Raw genomic sequence first — 19,510 nt, 5'->3', positions numbered from 1 at the left:
GCTATATTTAATGATCTTCTGATTCAATAAGAGTGTAAAATGACGTATACCACTCTGTGCAACACGGAACAGCAGGAGTAAGAAATATTATAAAGAACTGGAACCAAGTTTTTTTTTTCATATAATCATCATCATCATCATTTATTATTAACAATATTGTAATGTACAGAATATAATAATATAATTTATAATAATTTAAGAGTTGAACCTATCGTGGTTTTACAGCTTTGTTTCTTGTTTGTGTTGTAATGTCATTTATATAATTCAAATTATGTTTAAACGTGGTTGTAAGGAAAATTCTTTTAAAACAAAAACCTTATCTAGTCTTTTTTCTCTTATAAAACTCTTCGAGTAACTATCAGACTAAACACTAGAATTTAGAAGATTTCCGAAATTGTTGATTCTTTTCTTTGTTCGTTTGACTTTAGCATCGGTTGCCTTTTTATTTATATTTGCTCTAATCGTCTTTGATTGAGATTTTTGGCTTTTCATTTTTTACTAAATTGCTAATGTTTTATTAGCGCATTTCAATAGTCTTGATTGATTTACCTTTGTTCCTTCAATTTCCTTTCTTTCTTTTTTTTTTTTCTTTTTTTTGATTGTCTTAATCAAGTAAACTTGTTATAAGAGGGTTGTCGGATTGATTGCATTTAGTTAAAAATGTTTTCGCACGATTTAAAATTGCTGTTTGAAGAAACTTCATATTGAGTTTCGAATGTAATTTAGTGGTTTTGTAATAGTATGGTTTGTTTAAGATTAACTTCAAAATTTTATTTTGTGTGGTTTGAAGTTTTTGTATATGTGTTTTTGCACAAGTGCCCCAAACTGGTGAAGCATACAACATGACAGGGTGAAAAACATTTTTGTAAAGTAAAAGCTTGTTTTTGAAACTCAGTTTTGATTTCCTATTGATAAAAGGATACAGAATTTTAATATATTTAAGAGCTTTTAATCTGGTATTATTAACATGCTCTGAAAAAGTGAGCGTTTTATCGAGTTCCATTCCTAAATATTTGACGGATTTGGACCATGTAACTATGTGGTTATTAATCTGAAGTTGACGATGGGGTAGGAAGCGTTTAGCGCGTCTTCTGGTAAAAAATATAGCTTTTGATTTACTCTCATTGATCTTGATTTTCCACTTGAAGTAATATTGACATATCTTGTCAAAGGAATTTTCCAAAATATTAATAATCGGCGTAGCGCGTGTGTGTGAAACCATTATGTTAGTGTCGTCAGCGAACTGAGCGAGAGTCGTGTTTTTTGGTGTTTTCAAATCTGATGTGAAAAAGTTATAGAGACTAGGGCTCATTGTGCTTCCTTGTGGAAGTCCAGCCGGTATTAAGAATCTTTCTGAACTTTCACCAAAAATTTGGACAAAATAGTAGCGGTCTGAAAGAAACGATTTGACAATTTTGATTATCGGAAGTGGAAATCGGGATTTCAACATTTTGTGTATTAGTCCATCATGCCACGTAGTGTCATACGCTTTTTCTATATCGATGGTAATCATTCCAGTCGACTTTAGCCTTCGAAAATCGTTTCTGATTAGTTTTGTCACTCTATAGAGTTGATGTGTCGTAGAATGACATCGTCTAAATCCAAATTGGTAATCCGGGATAAGCTTATGGTTGTCAATATGCATGTTGATCCTTTTTAACAATACTCTCTCAAGCAGTTTACTAATACAACTTAGTAAACTTATAGGTCTGTAACTAGTTGGTGGAACCAAGTTATATCTGCGATTCACTAACATATTATGAAACAAAGTTGTAGGGTCCCTTCGAACAATCAGCTACGTAAGAAGTTCTTTTGCTCTTTTAAGGACCCATCCACTCAAGTGTTTACGTAATATGTGGACCCTCCCTTGAAGACTTGATCTTAAGCCCCAAATACGAAAGTCCCTGAAGAAGGAAACTGTTTCGTTTCCGAAAGCTCCGACAATAAATACAAATATTTCAAACTTAAATCCAATTATTACAATGACTAGTCAGGAATTCACCTTATAGGTGAAATTTAAATTACACAATTCTGACACTGCAAAAATTGCGCGATTGCATCGGACAGCCTCTGAATCAGTCCAAAGGAAAACAAACAAACACCTAAGAGTTTGGTAGAAAGACTACTTACAAACACGCATAGATCACTTACCGCAAAAATTGCAATCAGGTGTCAGGTTCCTTGGAGTTGAGGAAGCCACGGTTGTTTACATTCGTAGAATTTTTAAAGCTTATAAAAAGATCCTTCGAAACGAAAACCTTTTTTTTGAACTCAACACGCTCAACACTTTCAAAATTTCCATTCGTATCCACCAATAAACATTTCGATTCATGAAACTTAAACCGTTCACTAGAAAAAAACCGCCGAGCGTAGAAAAGTAGTCTTTAAGTCTTTAAACACAGAACAAACTTCAGATCTAAAAATTTTCGCTATTTTTTTGTATCGCGTTGTTTTTGTTTCGCGTATAATATGTAATTTTATAAGGTAGATCACCTTACACATATTTTGTCATTAATAAATGAATCAATCAAAAAACTAAACCCAATTTTGTAAATTACGCGGTCTAGATGTTTGAAGTTTTGTTTATTATCCCGTACAGAAGCTTTCCGTGTTCAACTTTATTTGAAAAACAAAACTGAAATGTCAAATAATAAAAGAAGTGAACACGATGTAATTGAAAAACATCCGCACAGAGGTCGCCCAAAGTAATATAAGGTTGTCAATGCATCTTGCATCTCCGTCACTTGCCTACAAAATCGATGATAGCAACATGTTTACATCTAGTAAAATGACGTAATAAAAGATTCTTTGTTTGTGCAAAACTAGAAGTAACATCGTGCCCATCGTAGCTGTAATATATCACCAAACCATTTTCGTTTGTACAAAATCACAAAACTTTTAGTCAATTTCACACTCATCGGACGCTCCGTTTCTCTGAATCAATAAATTAACACATTAAGTAAAACAATTTCTCGTAGTTTGGCCGTTGATGTTGTTTTTCTCCGAGTGCGATAGATATACACATTATATTTCATTTTGATTGCTGTTTTGTTGTGTGATTGTGAAAATTTCGTTCAATTAAAATCGTGGTGTGCTCATTGATAATTTTGGTCAAGTGTGTTAACGATATAAGTCGGACTGTTCGACCGTTCAATAAATTGCTTATTGCTCCGATAATTGTCTGTTCAATCAGAAGTGCATCCAGACCGTGAATCCAGTGAATCCAGTTTCAATAAAATAAGAGAACATTCGAATTCGTGAGGTTATGTCGAACATGGAAAAATGTGGTCAAAGTAAACCTGACCAAACTGATCAAAAATTAGATGACAATAATCGGAATCATCCAGCCAACAAGAAAGATGAGAGTGAGTTTCTGCTGGAATTTAACTGATTTCTGGTCTAACCACAAAAAGAAGAAGTTTTTTTTTACATTTTTCATTCACAATCCCAGTGCTTGAGACTTACAGTTCATACATTCCTCATGTTGTGGTTATACGGAACCGTGCACATGTTTCAAACAATTTTCTTTTCTCTCATCTAGAACTAATTGCCGAACTGAAAGCTCATATTCCCGATGTGGAGAACATATTCAACGTTCATCGTCGGATCGGTGAGGGTACATTCAGTACCGTGTTCCTTGCAACACTTAAGTGTCACGAGAATGTTTCGCCCATCAAGCGAAAACTGTTTGCCGTTAAGTACCTCATTCCAACCAGCCACCCGAATCGCATCGAAAGAGAATTGAAATGTCTTCTGGAAATCGGGTGAGTGAATTATGCATGTGAAATTGTGTCTGAACTGAATAGTATCATCAATCTGCGGTTGGTGTGTTGCAATCAGCTGAATAAACGGTTTTTCATTCGTGTGCTCCATTCAATTCATATTGAAATCAATGCAATACACAACATTTAATGTGAGTGCGATGTGCTTAGGTTAATGACATTTCGAGTGAATCAAATTAATTTTATTATACGGGGGGACGAACGGCTGGGTATAATTACAGGCAATTATGATAATAATGTTGACAGGTAGAGAAAAATGTTAGCAGAAAAATTCATAGAAAATGGCATGGTCACATTGTGTGTGCGTTTTGTAGCATATTTTCGTACACTGTTAGGGTGGTCGGTGTTCGATTTGAATGAATGGATTGTGATTTTCACAATGTGCAACCTCGTGGTGTAGCCCATTCTGTCAAATCAAAATGTTTTCTCGTCAGAATATTTTTAGATGGTCGAGAACGACTAATATATTGACTGTGTGTGATACCTCCAAGCAATCTGATACGACATCAAAAATATTTTTATTTGCATTTCGAAACACTCGCATTGTTTTTCCATTAAATTTTCACAAGTCATCGCTAGCTTTTGTGACTTGTCTACCACTGCTACCACTTGTATCCGAAGCACTTTTAGTGCTTTTGTCTATCTTATTTCAAATGAAAATTTTCTTCGATCCATCCTAAGCGAACCACATTGGATACACAGTGTCTTCTAATGTGTTTTTCTGATTTTGTTTTTCTTTTCAAACCGATGCTCGGCTGCTCGAAATGTGTCACAAATGTATTTTTAAACGAAATTTTACGCAAAGGTCAAAGCTGCGCAACACACATCTCTATCGTGGATAAATAAAATTTTGTTTTCCATTTTTTTCCCATTTAGTTTTCTAAACTGACCGGCGCATGTGCATTTGCATTACGCAAGCTTTTATTTAGAATGTGATGTCGATATGTTCACTATGATACACTGTTAAAGTTGACATGATTGTGTCTTGATCTATGTAGTTCTTTACATGTGTTGGGCCGATGTAGTCATTTAGCGAAATAAAAACAATTTGGATTTCGCAAGCGACGACGTTGTTCGAAAATTTCTTTGAAAAAACTGGAATTCATTCTATCTATAAACCTTGTCTAGATTTATCCATAGCAATTCACTAACCACCAGTCAGTATTTGTCAATCAAATAATTTATTTCAATGAGACTTATATAATATTCAATCATAAAATGCAGCTTTAGACAGACGTGAACGAAATTAGACTCGATTATGTAGCGATAACGAAATTCACGACCTAATTTTCGCGAGTACGAAATTCGTTCAATGAGAACATTGAAGGGTGACCATTGCAGTCTAATAAGAAAAATGGAATTGAAAGAAAATCTCAAAAAACATTGAACCCAAACTAGAATTCGCATATAAGATTGTTAGCAAAGCTCTACCCACTCCGACTATTCATCTAATTCGAATCAAATTTGCCATTTTCAGTGGAGTGGACAATATCGTTGGTGTGGACTTATGTCTCCGTCGAAACGATTCTGTTGCATTTGTAATGCCGTACGTTCCCCATGATAAATTCCACAACTACTTCCATAAGTTGGACGCCAGAGAGCTGCAGGATTACATGCGAAATTTGCTGGTTGCATTGCGACGTGTGCATAGCTTTGGAATTATCCACCGTGACGTGAAACCAAGTGAGATTGGAATGATTCCTTCGTTATGCGTTTCGATTGTCATTAAAAGAAAATTTTGTTTTCCGTTCCAGGCAATTTTTTACATGATCGAAAAAACCAAAAGTATTTGCTGGTCGATTTTGGATTGGCACAAAATGTAATTAGAAAAGAAGATAGTACAAATATGCTTGGCGAAACAAGTAACGATAAGAAGCGTAAAGCTTCGGAAATTGAAGAGACTGAAAATTGTTATGCATTGTCTGCACCAAAACGTGCCCGCACTCAGTATTCTCAGCAGGAACAATCGCAACAGCAGCAGCAGCCGGCAACGCCACCGCAAGAGCAACAACCGTCACAGCAGCAGCAACAACAACAACAACAATCATCGGCTGTTGCACCCGATGAAAATGCATCACAACGAAGATTGTTAAACTCAAGCATTCCACCGCCCCCATTCAAATCGCCGCTGAAAGAAGTCAATGAACTGTCTCGGCCGAAGAACATATTCAGATCGGCTAGTTTAGACGCACCATTGACCAGGCACATCAAATCGGCGGTACTGGGTTTTAGTATTAAATCGAAAATGGAAAACCAAAGGTCTTCACCGAATCCAACTGCCGCAAATCCCACCAAGTACACAACGGACAATCGACGCAGTGGCAACAACGTGGCTTGTTACTGCTACGGAAAGTCGACGGTGTGCAATTTATGTCTTGTTAAGAAAGAAATCCAAGCATCACGTGCTGGTACTCCAGGTAAGAATTTTGAGAAAACATTTTCGTGACTCAAGATCAAGATGTTGTCGAGATGGTCGGATAGGCTAAAGTGCATTTTTCACCCTTCACAGGTTACCGTCCACCGGAAGTTTTGCTGAAATATCAGAACCAATCAACGGCCGTCGATATCTGGGCTATTGGCGTTATTATGATCTCAATACTCTCGGCCTGTTATCCATTCTTCAAGGCATCGGACGATTACACTGCTCTTGCTGAAATAACCACCGTTTTTGGCGACGAGATAATCAAAAAAACAGCGCTATCTCTGTCGCGTCACGTGTGCATCAGTCGCAAAAAGCAGCCACTACACTTGCGTAAATTATGCATTCGCCTGCGAAATCGTTCCAGCTACAGTGGATCGGCCACAACGGCAACACCGACCGACGATAAAAAACATTTGCTTAAGATCTGCGACAATTGCCAACAGAAATCGTTCGAATGCTTGTGCGAGCATTCGGATTTGAATATGGACTTTACCAGTGACATTTATCCGGCCAGTGCATACGACTTGATGTCGAAACTGTTGACCATCGATCCAAGAAATCGTATATCGGCCGCGGATGCCCTTGAACATCCGTTTATGAAGGAGAATTTGTAATGGTCGGATTCGATGGTCGAATGCGGGATGTCGATTCGATTGATTTATTCATTTTGTTTCTTTTTTCCCTTATTTTTATTCAAAATTTTTGACAATTACTTTTTAGGAGTCGAATTAAATAGAAACGTTTAATCCGATCATTCAAAATTTAACTTACCATCTCCTCCACCCACCATCATCTGGACGAAAAGCGCATGCAACCCCATCCCCATCTATTATTAAGAAAAATAAATTTTAAACAAAAAAAACAGTTGCAATTTTAAAAATTTTTAAAATTAATTTTATTAAGGACGAAATGTGAATTTAAAGTGAGATTTGTATTTATTTTTATTTATTTAATAAATTATTTGATTTATATTAAACGATTGGGCTACGCAACATTTTATTGGCGAACAAGTAGTACAGCCTCGTCGTCGTCAAAGACGAAATTTTCATTCATTCAAGCTGTCCTTTGTTAATGAGTCGTTACTATTGTTGTTGGAGAGAGAGAAAAATTATTGCAGAGCACCGAGAACACTCTGTACGGCTTGAAACCTATATACCATATTACTTGTGTTATTTAACCACAGAAATACCTCTAGGATGTTATGCATAATGTATATCTCGTAGGGCTTATTTCGGGGAATTTTAATTCTGAAAAATTCTAAAAAACTGAAAAATGTCGACAAAAATTTTCGGAATTTTTCAGAATTACAATTCTCTAAAATAATTACTGATATGTCTCGGCTGTCACATCGCAGAGAAAATCCAGATTGCAGCCAAAGGTATTGGTTCCAGATGATGAAAAGGATTTTTTTTTTTAATTAAAAAGGCCCCTCGTGCCCCGACAACCTAATCGAATTTTCGACATGACTTCGTTTCAGTTGTTTGTCTAGGGACCCTAATAATCTAGTAGCTCTATATCTTTTGCGAATAAAATTTTTCAATTTATGTCAATTCATTTTCATACAGTGTATTAGGTCGATTAGGTCCCTTATTCGACGTTTCGAAAATGAACCGCTGATTTTTGGGTGCTTGCTACCTTCCTGTGACATCATCTTCCAATCTATCTGTTCGATCGTATTGTTTGCTACCTTCCCGTCACATTATCTTCGAAACTATCTGTTCGATCGTATTGTTTCTTTCACGTTTGTTTATAAATCGAAGCAGCGCGAAATTTTCTATGACGTGTGACGACAGATACACTAGCGCTCCTAGTGAACGACTTCACGTTCATAAGCGTTCAAAAGTAATAGTCGTCAAACAAATGTTTTTCGTATCGGCTAGTGTAATAACAACAAAAATTGATAGACCCGTAGACCATAGCCTCTACCTCATATATAATACTCGACTTATAGTCTAAGAATTACATCTCCACTTACGAGTCAACTTATTAGCGAAAGTGAGTAAACGAGAACACAGATGGCACGATGTGTTCTAAATTTTGTTGCAATTTTGTAAGCGCATATGAAGGACTCGAAATTTAAATTTTGGGTTTATGCGTCACTGAGTTATAGGTTCGTTCCACGGCCATACAAATCGTCAAATTTCATCCATAGACCTAATCAATATTTATATGAAAACCGATCTCTATGGATGAAATCGTGTTCGTTCGGCCAGTGAAAATTCGTGTTTACTGTTAGTTACTTGGAGCAAACCTAAGTCAAAAATAATAAATTACAGATGATGCAATTGGAGGATGAGTAAAGAGAACGTGATGGTGAGAATGTTGAACATTTGAGTCCGTTTAATCATTGCCCATCGATCTACTTGGTATCAAAAGATCAGTGGTCATGAGGATGAGAGATTTTAATAAAATAATTTCAAGCGCAAATCATGTTGATTTCGTGGGCATATGAATAGACGTTTCTCAAAGTTCACAATATTTTTAATTCTAATTTCCATAAGACTTTTGAATTTGTAGATAGCTAGATAACGGAATCTCGTGCCAACATAGAGCTACCATTTAAATTCCAATGGTAATTGTCACCTCGTTTTATCAGAAATCCCATATTGACACCACGACGAAATAAATCCATTAAATCGATCATGTACAAGTCAAATGCTTCCGTGCAGTCGTTTTTCTGGTTTTGGTCATTCAGATTGTTGGAATTTTTCTCAGTTATCGATTCACTTCCATCATTTTTCTGTGTTTGGTCGTCTTGACCACCGCTCTTCTCAGTTGTTGATTCATTCTGTTCGAGATTGTTGTTCGATTCACTTCCACCATTTTTCTGTGTTCGGTCGTCTTGACTACAGCTCTTCTCAGTTGTCGATTCATTCTGTTCGAGATTGTTGTTCGATTCCGATTCCATTTTAAAAATTTACGAGATTTACAAGAAAATTTGTAGCCGAAAGCAGTCAACCGAATTCGAAGAATGCGACAAAATCGCAGAAGTTTACTTTGGTTTTCTTTTGAAATGTAATTTCGATTAATAGAGAATAGTTATTTACATGAAAGGTGATGTGTATTTCGTGTATTTATTGACCTCAGCTTCGCCTCGGATCAACAAAATGCACACGAAAAAAGAAACTTTTCAACTTTTATCCAGAGTTTCGTCTGTAAATCCGCTGCAAGTTTAAAATGAAACGCACAACAGCCAAATCAAAGGCAGCGTTGTATTTAGTTAACGCCAGATTTATGAGAATATAAGGCTTGATTTCCACTTAAAAAATTTCGTCAGAAGAGGGCTCCGTGAAGGATTTTTATTGGTTCAAAACCGAGAGAGACGAATTTCAACCAATAGAAATCCTTCACGGCGCTCTCTTACGGTGAACATTTTTTAGTGGAAACCAGACTTAAGACTTCATTGAAATATATTTTTCAATTCATTGGTTCATGCATCGATTCATCGTTACAGAGAATGATTGAAACGTTTAAAAAAATGTTGAGGAATGTCACGCAAAGCCACTGAATTGTAGATTGCCTTCTTGTTAGGACATTTTGACGAGTGGAAAGCTGTTGTGGCAATCATACTGGTCATAATACCAACTTCGAAACCCAAATGTTATTGCTCGCTAAGATCCCCGTAAATGAGTTTTAAGATTAGTATCCGCGAAGGAAAATGAGTGTCCGAAGGGATATGCGAGTAAAATTGCAAATTAGAGTGATATCAGACTTAAATCGAATGCAAATTAAATCCTCAGCAACGATTGAACTTGAAGTCTCTTTTCGATAAATCTTCAAAAAACTCATGAAATTACCGCCGAAACGAAATGTTTGAATGAAAAATAATCGAACAAAACGATCACACCGCCATTCCGTCAATGCAGAAATTATTGAAACTAATCTCATGTCAGCAGCTGTCAACGTAGCTGTCTCAGAGTGGATGTGTGTGTGGTAATTGAAAGTGGAAAGTCGAACGTCGAAACGTTTTGGTTCAACCATAAGACATTACCTAAATTTAAGAATTGTTTGCGACTGATTTCAACCTGATAATTTAGTGAATGTAATCCGTAAATCAAACAGTGTTTTCAGTGACTTTGCAAGCTTGTCGTTGACTTGTCACTTCCCCAAATTCGCCTTCGGTAAGTCTGTGTTACATTATTTGGCCTCTTACATTTTATCATAAATGCAATGTTTCCATTAACTCTGCAAAGCCATGTCTAACTGTACTGTGAGAATGATGTAACTATTAGATTGTTGCAAAAGTATACAGAGACGGATCAATTGACTATAATATGTTACATTACATAACAGTCTGCAATTAGTTTTCAATCAAAAACAATTAGAAGATCAATCGAGTTGTGCGAAAAATTAGGGCAAGGAATTCAGTTGCCCATTTGTGCTTTCAATATGTTTCAATGAACCCGAACCCTTACAACATTGCCTGAAAGCATTAAGTATACCTTAGAACTTATTCTCTCTCGCCAAGACTTATTCACCGATTGAGTTCCGTCAGGCTGACAGGAACAACACGGTATATAAGACTGTGGTTTTTCTCAATTAACCCTTCAAAGACGGTATGTCTATCATAATGATTCGGAATTAATACATTTTTGTGAATCAGACTGCATTTGCAGCCAGAGATCCCATCGCATGTCGCTGTCGATGGTCAGTTGTGAAACGTTAATCGTTCCATGACTTCGATCTGTTAATGTTTTCCGTTTTATGTTCATTTCTGTAAAAAAAAAACGCCCATACAACATGCTGTTCGTCTTTTAGTAGATTGTAATGTAGCTTTGTAGAGTAGAGTATTTGACTAAGGACTAGGGGTATGATCCTAACATTTAAACGTTTGCGAATTGAAAGCATATTGCTTTATAATGAGACGACTGCTCGTTTCTATTCACTTGTACTAATTCAACGTTATTCGCATTCCCTCAGCAAACATATCTAATTATTATTAAATCATAAGCTGGTAGCACACACACAACGCAACCACACCAAATGGATTGCAAATTCTCTGACAAACGTTTCATCGATTCGTTATAACGCAAATATATGACCAGATATTTGCACAATTTTTTTTTTATTTATTAAACACGTCTCTCAGTTCCATACGAATCGTTGAACGAACAAGGAAAAAAAACGTTTTCGTTGTCGACGTAGTTTTATTTACAATTCTGGTATAATTCAAAGTACTTTCACTTTGAAAATACCTTCTGGCCAACTACACACGCCATCAGATTAATAGATATCGGATCGAAAACTGTAAAAGAATTTGGACCAATTTTTTGTGGTATTGAAATAACGCTGTGATCGGTGGGGAAACTGTGTTTTTAACCGAAACCAGTTGATATACGTGGATTGTATACGTTCAAGGTGATTATATCAAATTAACGTAGATATAAATACACGAATCCGGATTTTTTTTACATTAATTCTAATGAGAAGTGTTTGCAGTCATATTCATGATTAACTATTGGACCCACAAATGGTAAAACGTTTGACGGTCGAGCGAATGTTGATCACAAAGAATTTTTTGTTGAAATTTCTTTGTAGAAATAATGAAAAACCTCACAATAAACCACAAACTGTGGTGTCTTATCAATCATCTAAATAAACTAAAAACATTTCTGTATATCGTAGACTGTCAACAATGTTTGTTCACAAATTCAATTCTAATCAATTTACTGTATTGATAAGCGAAAGTGTGGTCTGTGGCTAATAATAATGTTACTTTGAGAAAGTACAAGATAAAAGACTTATTAGACCCGAACAGTGTAGAACTGTTGGGGGTTTACGTGCATCTAATGATGAATGGTGTGAACAGGAAATACTTCGGCGGCAAAACAGGTCCTTCTAAGGTCGTGCGAAACTGAGCCAACCTCAGAAATGAGTTAAATGTGGTACGATTGTCAACCTAACAACTGCGATACAATTGTCACAGTAGAGAACGCACTTAAGATGTCAAGACAGAGTGTCAAAACAGGTCAACTTCAGATTGAGTTCTGTTGACTTGTTTCATGATTTAAGACAGAATACTTTGTTCGCCATGGCAAGTTTATCGAAAGCCACCACTGTCTACCACAAATCACATCACACTTGTGGAAATGGGCAAGACCTCCACGAGGCACCGACTCAACTTCATAAGACCCGAATCAGATCTGTTCCAGGCCCTAATTTCCCGATAAAATATTCTAGTTCTATTAATGGTACCTTCTTCTGTCAAATACACTCTGACGAGATCCCAACTAGTATTCCGTGGTTGTTACTCTTAATTTTTATTTACAGAAAAGTAGAATGTTGGACTGATGGTCATGATATTGGCAAAAGTTTAATTGCCACTGGGTAGCATTTCGTTAGCGGAGCACAGCGAATTATCGTAAGCAACAAACGTATTTCAGTTGCCTCGTACCTATTAAAGCTACTTAATCTCGACATTATAGCATGATTTGTTGTCACAACAGACTTCCTCAACACACGCGTATAGGAATCGTAAGATATCTGTTAATTTGAACTACAATTTTCAGTTGTTAACAGAAACTCCTGAACCAGTTTTTTTTTGAAAAGTGCAATTTTGTAGATACAGTCAAAGGCAGTCAATTTTCAGCATAAATTTGCTTCAGCTGTTTTTCAGCTGATCCACACATACAATCAAAACTGGTTTTCCTTGTTCATACGGTTGAAGCTGCTACACGCACGCGCATGATAGTGGTAAAACCGTATAAAGACGTATAAACGGTTGTGATTGTTTGTATGGATCAGCTGAAAAACAGCTGAAGCTAATTTATGCTGAAAATTGACTGCCTTTGACTGTATGATGAAGAATTGGAACTTATAGTTTGCTTAATGTGACGTTCCACAGATGATAGATTTCATGTCTTTACTATCATTGGTGGTTAAGTTTGAGATGCAGTCAATTTCTGTACAATTCAGGACAATAACTTCTATTTTCCTGTCAATTCAACCTTTTTCAAAGACAAAGCTTATCGTGAAATAATCTACTACTTCATCTGTTACCCTCACAGATCTGTAGAAAGGTTTTAAATTCATTAATTTTGAAATACATTTTCCTATAAAAACGATTTTCGAAGACGTTGTTGATATAATACAAAATTAGTCACGACTTAATTAAAACAGAAGTCAACGACAACCCAGTTTCACATTTCCCCTTCATACAGTCCTGACCTTTGTGATGTTTTGGTTTGTTTTTTCTTCTCTTCAACTACTTATTGATTTAAATATTGTGATAAGAAAATTGACATTGAATTCAACACATTTGACTGCGTGCTAACAATATCTTAGAGACGTCGACCGTGTTTATATATTAGTTCGGTAGTTGTATTCATTGCGACAGCAACAGTTCCGTTGTTTGATCGTTGTATCGATTTTAAAGCGAATTAAACTTTTTTTTTATTTTGGTTGTTCTCTAACCAAACAGTACCTATCTGTATATTGATCAGCTTGTCGTTCAAAAATTGTTCAGGTGAAAAATAAATTTGTAAATAATTGTGTCATGTGCTATCTAAAGTCGGTTGACTGTATTCAATACGGTTTGAAAATGAACAGCACTTCTACGAACGTATACGAGATGGATATATTGCGATTGCATAGCTTTTGCGAATATATCTTCAATTTTCTCAACGGAAAATCGTATGAATGTTAAGATGGTAGTAAAGGAATTCCAATAATGAGAAATATTTTCATGACTTCGTGCTCCATATTATTTACGGGTATAATGTCTTACAGCTGGGACACACTGTATAATGAAATTATAGGTCAATAATGACGAAAATAAACAAATAAAAATGCAAATGTATTGTACACACCGAAGCTGAATGCTGAGAAAGATATGAACTGTTATCGTTGTGCGTACTGATGATGGTATCAGTGTTTAAAGCAAAGTATTCCAGCAGACACGTTATCTTGCGATGAATTGCATGGTTTAGGTCGGACACTTCGAGGAGTTATCTGACCGACGATTGATTTCGGTTAAAGATTTTAATTACAAGCTGAATTACTCGCGTTAACTGATCTTCTGTGGCTCCAGTTGAAGCATCTTGGCTTTTTTTTTCAATGTCATTTTGGACGCCAGATTAGCCAGATATTTTCTGACTATAGGTGCGCATTTATAATCAGTTGATAGACATAGACAACGACGTTCTCTAATGCCATATCGGTGCAGTGGTATGGTTGATTGTAGAAATATTGCTTTCCCCAAATTACCAGAGTGTGTGCATTGTCTGTGATTTCCGGACGCCCATTTATGCGATTATTTTATCAATTTGATGTTGGTGTGGTTATTAGCCCGAGCAATTTAAAAATAAATTGCTGCAAATACGATTTCTTTGTTTTAAGTTTATTGTATGTTAACATTATGTTCGGTGGTATCATGTGCGTCGTACCAACAAATTTAGATAAATTAATTCATTCGGATTCATTTCATTTAATAATGGAATTGTTAGGAATTGTAACAAATTAGCTTTTGTTTGTAGGACTGATGGTTGAGAATGAAGTTTTGTCAATTTTCTCGCGAAACATTTCACATTTTAACTGATAACGATTTTTGTTGCGCTTATTGCGCGCATGTTATAAGACAGTCAAAACAATTCACTTCATTCACTTCAAGTAGGTATAATGCTTATCAGTGATAATGAGAGTGTAAATGGCTCTCATATTACATTTGAACTGATTCATGAAAATCTTCATAACGAATCATAAAACCACGTAATTTGGTGTGATTGTTACCTGAATTTACGAAAGTCTGTGATCTGTTTTCGTGTCAACTTTTATGTGAGTAAATGTGCGTTTTATTGCGGATGTGTTACGAAAACAATCCTATATCGTAAAAATGTCTCAACGCTACTTGGCTGGATTTATATAGCAATCCCAATGAAACCTATAGGCAGTGATGATCATCATCGTTTTATCATTTACAATTTCTTCTGTTCTCTCACTTCGAACAGAAGAAATTTTAAGTGGAATTTTGTATGGCTTTGTCAATCCACAATTAAGTTTAACAAATCTGTCCCTTTTCGCTTCATAGTACAAATCACTAGATCCTAATTCATTAACAGTGCAGCGTCAACAGAAAAAAAAATAATAAAAAAGATAACGCGACACGACATCGTTGATTAACTAAACTAAAGGCAAAACACCTTTATTCCACGTCGAACAAAAATGACAACGCGGAAACAATTTCTGTGAAAATTTATTTTTCAATTGCAGCAAAAACCAATCATCTTCGAAATCTTACATAAAATCACAATAAGGCAATGGATCACTCGACCATGGACCACGCACATATGGATCATTCAACAATGGATCACAGTGGACATGGTTTGACCGACAACATTTTAATCAATTGATTCATTTTAACCAAAACAAAAAATTCCATTCCCCAGCTGGACACTCGATGGATCATAGCGGTCATTTAATGCAATCAAACACTGACGCTCCCATGATAAATCACAGTAATCACGGTCACGGTTCAATGGATGGTATGTCAATGGCTGTGAGTATAACTCGATTTCTTCATCTTATTTACACAAATGCCAGGGAATTTTCGCCATTGAACCTTATCATGGATGATTTGTAAACACTTTTCAGTTCCATTTCGGATGCACTGAAACCATTCTGATTGAACAGTGGAGTATAGACAGTGTTGGCGGTTTACTCGGTTCAATGGTAGCTATTATTTTAATGGGAGCACTGTACGAGGGCCTGAAATATTACCGAGAATATTTGTTTTGGAAGACATACAATAGCCTGCAGTATAGAGCAGTTTCAGTGCCTGACAAGCCGGTAGTGAATGAGGATACGTCGCGAGTTGTACAGTAAGTGTTTTCTAATGAAATGAATTTTAAATGTGTGAGAAATTACAGTTAATGTCAACCGAATTTGTGTCAAAGTTTCCTTCAGCTGTTTTATCAGCTGATCCACTCATACAATGGCACTGCTTATGCGTGCTCATATTTTGTTTTACCTTACTATCGCGTGCCTGTGAGACTAGTTTAAATACGTATAAGTAACATGCTTATATGAGGAAACCAGCTGGTAAAACATATGAAGCAAACTTAGACACATGATTGATTAGCATTAACTGCATGACCAAGTACGACCTTTGGGAGTTTCGAAATTAAATTTTTTTTTAATTCTATGAATTTCAGTATGGTCGGAGAAGTTATTCATAAACAGCCGTAAGTTGGTCGTTTATAAACTGCACGTTTTACAGTTTTTTTTTTTCAAATTGCACGCAATTTTCCTTACCTTTTCGCCTTTAATTTGCTTGCATGGGTTACGCGGTTTGCACAGTCTTGTCTGAACATTCTGAACAACATTATGTTGCGGTTGCCAAACAGTCTTTCCTCAGCTCTGAATTTTCTTTCCGGTTGAAACCCTTGAGGCTTAGCATCCGTAGAAAATTTGGCTCTTGAGAGTGGGTTTCCGTAGTAACTAAACGTGTTCCATCTTTTTAGCATGATTTACCTTCCACTAACAATGTATTAGTAGTATTAGGTGGTACGGTTAAAAATGGTGGCAGAACGAGCAACGCTTCCTTTTGAGATACTTTTTTTTCTAATCGAACTAAGCCGAAAACTGTGCATGTATACTAACCACAGAAACCGCCTAATTAACCACTTTATAAACACAGAAAAAATATTTTTCGAAAATCTTTTCAAGGTCATTTCGTTCCAGACCAACAATGCTATCAGCCATGCACGCCTATCAAACGCTTTTGCACATACTCCAAGTGACCGTGTCCTTTTTGCTGATGTTAATTTTTATGACCTACAACGTATGGCTATGCTTGGCGGTCGTCATTGGTGCAGCTGGTGGATATTTCTTATTTGGATGGCGTAAATCGGTTATCGTGGATGTAACGGAACATTGTCACTGATTGGAAATGGCCGAAATGTGTGATAGTTGTTGATCGATTGGGATTGGCTTTTTTTATATCTATATCTCTAACACAGCGTGTGTGTGTGAACAAGCGATGAATTTATGTACAGAACATTTCCGAATTTTTAACATTTTTAATTTTCCGCAACAAACTGTGAGACAGGAGAAACGATTTTCGAATCGAATAGCAAGGATCGCGTATATGATTGTAAAGGTGATTTGAATTGAATGTTAATCGGTTCTTTCGTCAAAAATTTATCTTCCGTGGACGGACATACCGAATCACCTGTTACATCGTTCATTGCTTTTGTCTTCCTCGATATTCGCGGATTTTTCTAACCGATCAGATAAACTAAATGAAATTTAAAATTCGAATTGACTGCAATACCTTTACAATACATTAGTGATAAGATCATAGCTCGACAATTTAAATCCCATTCAGATTATTCATTCCATAATAAGGTCGATGTCGCATGTAAAATGAACGAATGAATAACTTGAATCGGAATAGAATTGTCGGAGTTTCGCGGATGTAAGAAAATGTCGATTCCTAACCTTTCGCAGACGGTTGTTTTATCGGTTAATTTTCGTCAAGTCGATTTGTTGAAAGTATTTTTGTTAACGGAAGTGAAAGATTCGACAATTAAATTAGTGATATGATTGCTTGCCGCCTGTGAAAGTTTAACATTTATAATGCAAAAGTTTTTTTTTATTTCTTTCAAGAAATGACGAAAACAATTTCTTTTAAAATTATTTTGTATTACAACAAGGAACCCATACAGACACTAGTTAAAATTGATTTATAGAATTTTTATACAAAATGTTTACCGTTAGTTAATTTTTAATAAAAAATATGAAATAAACAATTTATTGTAGTAAAATTATGTAAAATTTAGTTGAAGAAATACAAAATAAACTTTTTGATTAGATGCGTTTGTTGAAGTATATAATATCCTACACACGAACTATGGGAAAAATCAACCGATTTTCGTGATTCTTTTTTCGTAAGATAAAGTACAAAGAAATTCGATAACCCTCACGTCACGGCGCAGGCACTGTCCCAAAGTCAAAAATATTTCGAAAATACGAAAAACGTCCCCATTTGACAGTCAGGTCATGTTTAGTGTCAATCGAAAGGTAATTTCAGTGGCTTTGAAACGAGCCCCAACAACTTGCTACACTTTGTCTTCCATAAGGCTAGGAACAGGTCAGGTTCAGGTCAGGTCAGGTCATGAGAAAAAATACCTGAGGGAATCAGGTCAGGTTCAGGTAATTTCCAAACCTGACCTGACCTGAACCTGACCTAATATGAAAAATACCTGATCTGACCTGAATTTGATAACAGAAAAATTTGAATATTATGGGCGTTTTCAGCTTAGATCTGAGTCAGGAAGCATTGTTTTGAAGAGAATACCAAACGATCTGATTTGCCAATTTATTGTTATTGTTTTCTTCGTGATTTATTGAAGAAATAAGTCGAACATTTTAAACGGTAGAAATCATAAACATAAAAAACAATAATTCAGTATTTTCGGAAGAGGAACAAAATTTAAGAGTGCTCACCCCTTGGCAAATTTCTAGTCTACATTTCTGCGCAAAAATATTCGTTTTTTGATAATTTCTCTGAACCAAAATCTTTTTTTGAAAAAGCACAACCATTAAAGCATGCAAGAATCAGTTACTTTTAAAGGAAAAATTGGTTTCTGGTTGATAACTTATCCCACTTGGCGAAACCTTTGCAAAATGTGTAAATTAGACATTTTGCAAAGAATTCTCAAAGTGGGATAAGTTATTAACCAGAAACCAACTTTTTTTTAAAGGTAACACATTTTTGCATGCTTTAATGGTTTTACTTTTTCAAAAAAAGATTTCGCTTCAGAGAAATAATCAAAAAACGAATATTTTTGCGCAGAAACGTAGGCTAGAAATTTGCCAAGGGGTGATCGCTCTTAAGGTTTGTACAACGATTTAACGCACATAACCGCGTGTTTGGTTTTGTGTGTGAGAGAGCATCTGGTGGGTGTAATAACGTCAACAGCTCCAAACAGTTCAACACAGACCGATCCGGACTGAACCGCGAAAAAATCGCGGGCTATACTCGCCAAAGAGGGAAATGTTCCAGAATAGGAGTTCCAGTAGTCCAAAACATTAATGTCGTTGATCTTCAAGGACAATTTACATGACGCTTGTCAGAACAAAACAATAGTTCAACAAAACAATGAAATATTGAGGCATATCATTTGACTGTAAAAATAAATCGTTTAGGTGGGATGTATTGTAGTTATTGTGTAGACTTGCCTCTTAAAAGTACCCGAAATCACGGTGTGTTTCTAAACTAGACTAAACCTTCCTTGCCCGTTTCTCTTCTATATACTCATTGAAGAGTATAACCTGAAGTGAAATTTCTTTTCTTGCACAGATAATC

General features: G+C 35.9%; 2 protein-coding genes across 12 annotated transcripts; both read left to right on the top strand.

The window, feature by feature from the left end:
• Positions 1–2,780: 2,780 nt before the first annotated feature.
• LOC119069039 (cell division cycle 7-related protein kinase-like) lies at positions 2,781–7,082 on the top strand. Its single transcript, XM_037172911.1, has 5 exons — positions 2,781–3,365; positions 3,542–3,764; positions 5,260–5,465; positions 5,537–6,199; positions 6,292–7,082. The coding sequence occupies exons 1-5, from the start codon at positions 3,266–3,268 to the stop codon at positions 6,816–6,818; spliced, it is 1,719 nt and encodes a 572-aa protein (XP_037028806.1). The 5' UTR covers positions 2,781–3,265; the 3' UTR covers positions 6,819–7,082.
• Positions 7,083–10,106: 3,024 nt separating this feature from the next.
• Positions 10,107–17,208, top strand: LOC119069283 (high affinity copper uptake protein 1). Of its 11 annotated transcripts, none has more exons than XM_037173352.1 (6): positions 10,107–10,325; positions 15,412–15,522; positions 15,588–15,697; positions 15,793–16,019; positions 16,353–16,382; positions 16,867–17,208. In XM_037173352.1, exons 2-6 carry the CDS (start codon positions 15,459–15,461, stop codon positions 17,081–17,083), a joined length of 648 nt encoding a protein of 215 aa, XP_037029247.1. In that variant the 5' UTR covers positions 10,107–10,325; positions 15,412–15,458; the 3' UTR covers positions 17,084–17,208. The 11 variants fall into 11 exon arrangements, with proteins under 11 accessions (XP_037029247.1, XP_037029298.1, XP_037029264.1 ...); XM_037173369.1 differs by having other exon boundaries at positions 10,110–10,325; positions 16,882–17,208; XM_037173358.1 differs by lacking the exon at positions 10,107–10,325 and adding an exon at positions 11,292–11,542.
• The last annotated feature ends 2,302 nt before the right edge of the window (positions 17,209–19,510 follow it).

The sequence above is a fragment of the Bradysia coprophila genome, chromosome II (genome assembly GCF_014529535.1).
Source record: "Bradysia coprophila strain Holo2 chromosome II, BU_Bcop_v1, whole genome shotgun sequence".
NCBI lineage: Eukaryota > Metazoa > Arthropoda > Insecta > Diptera > Sciaridae > Bradysia > Bradysia coprophila.
This window is presented reverse-complemented; position numbering and strand designations above follow the sequence as displayed.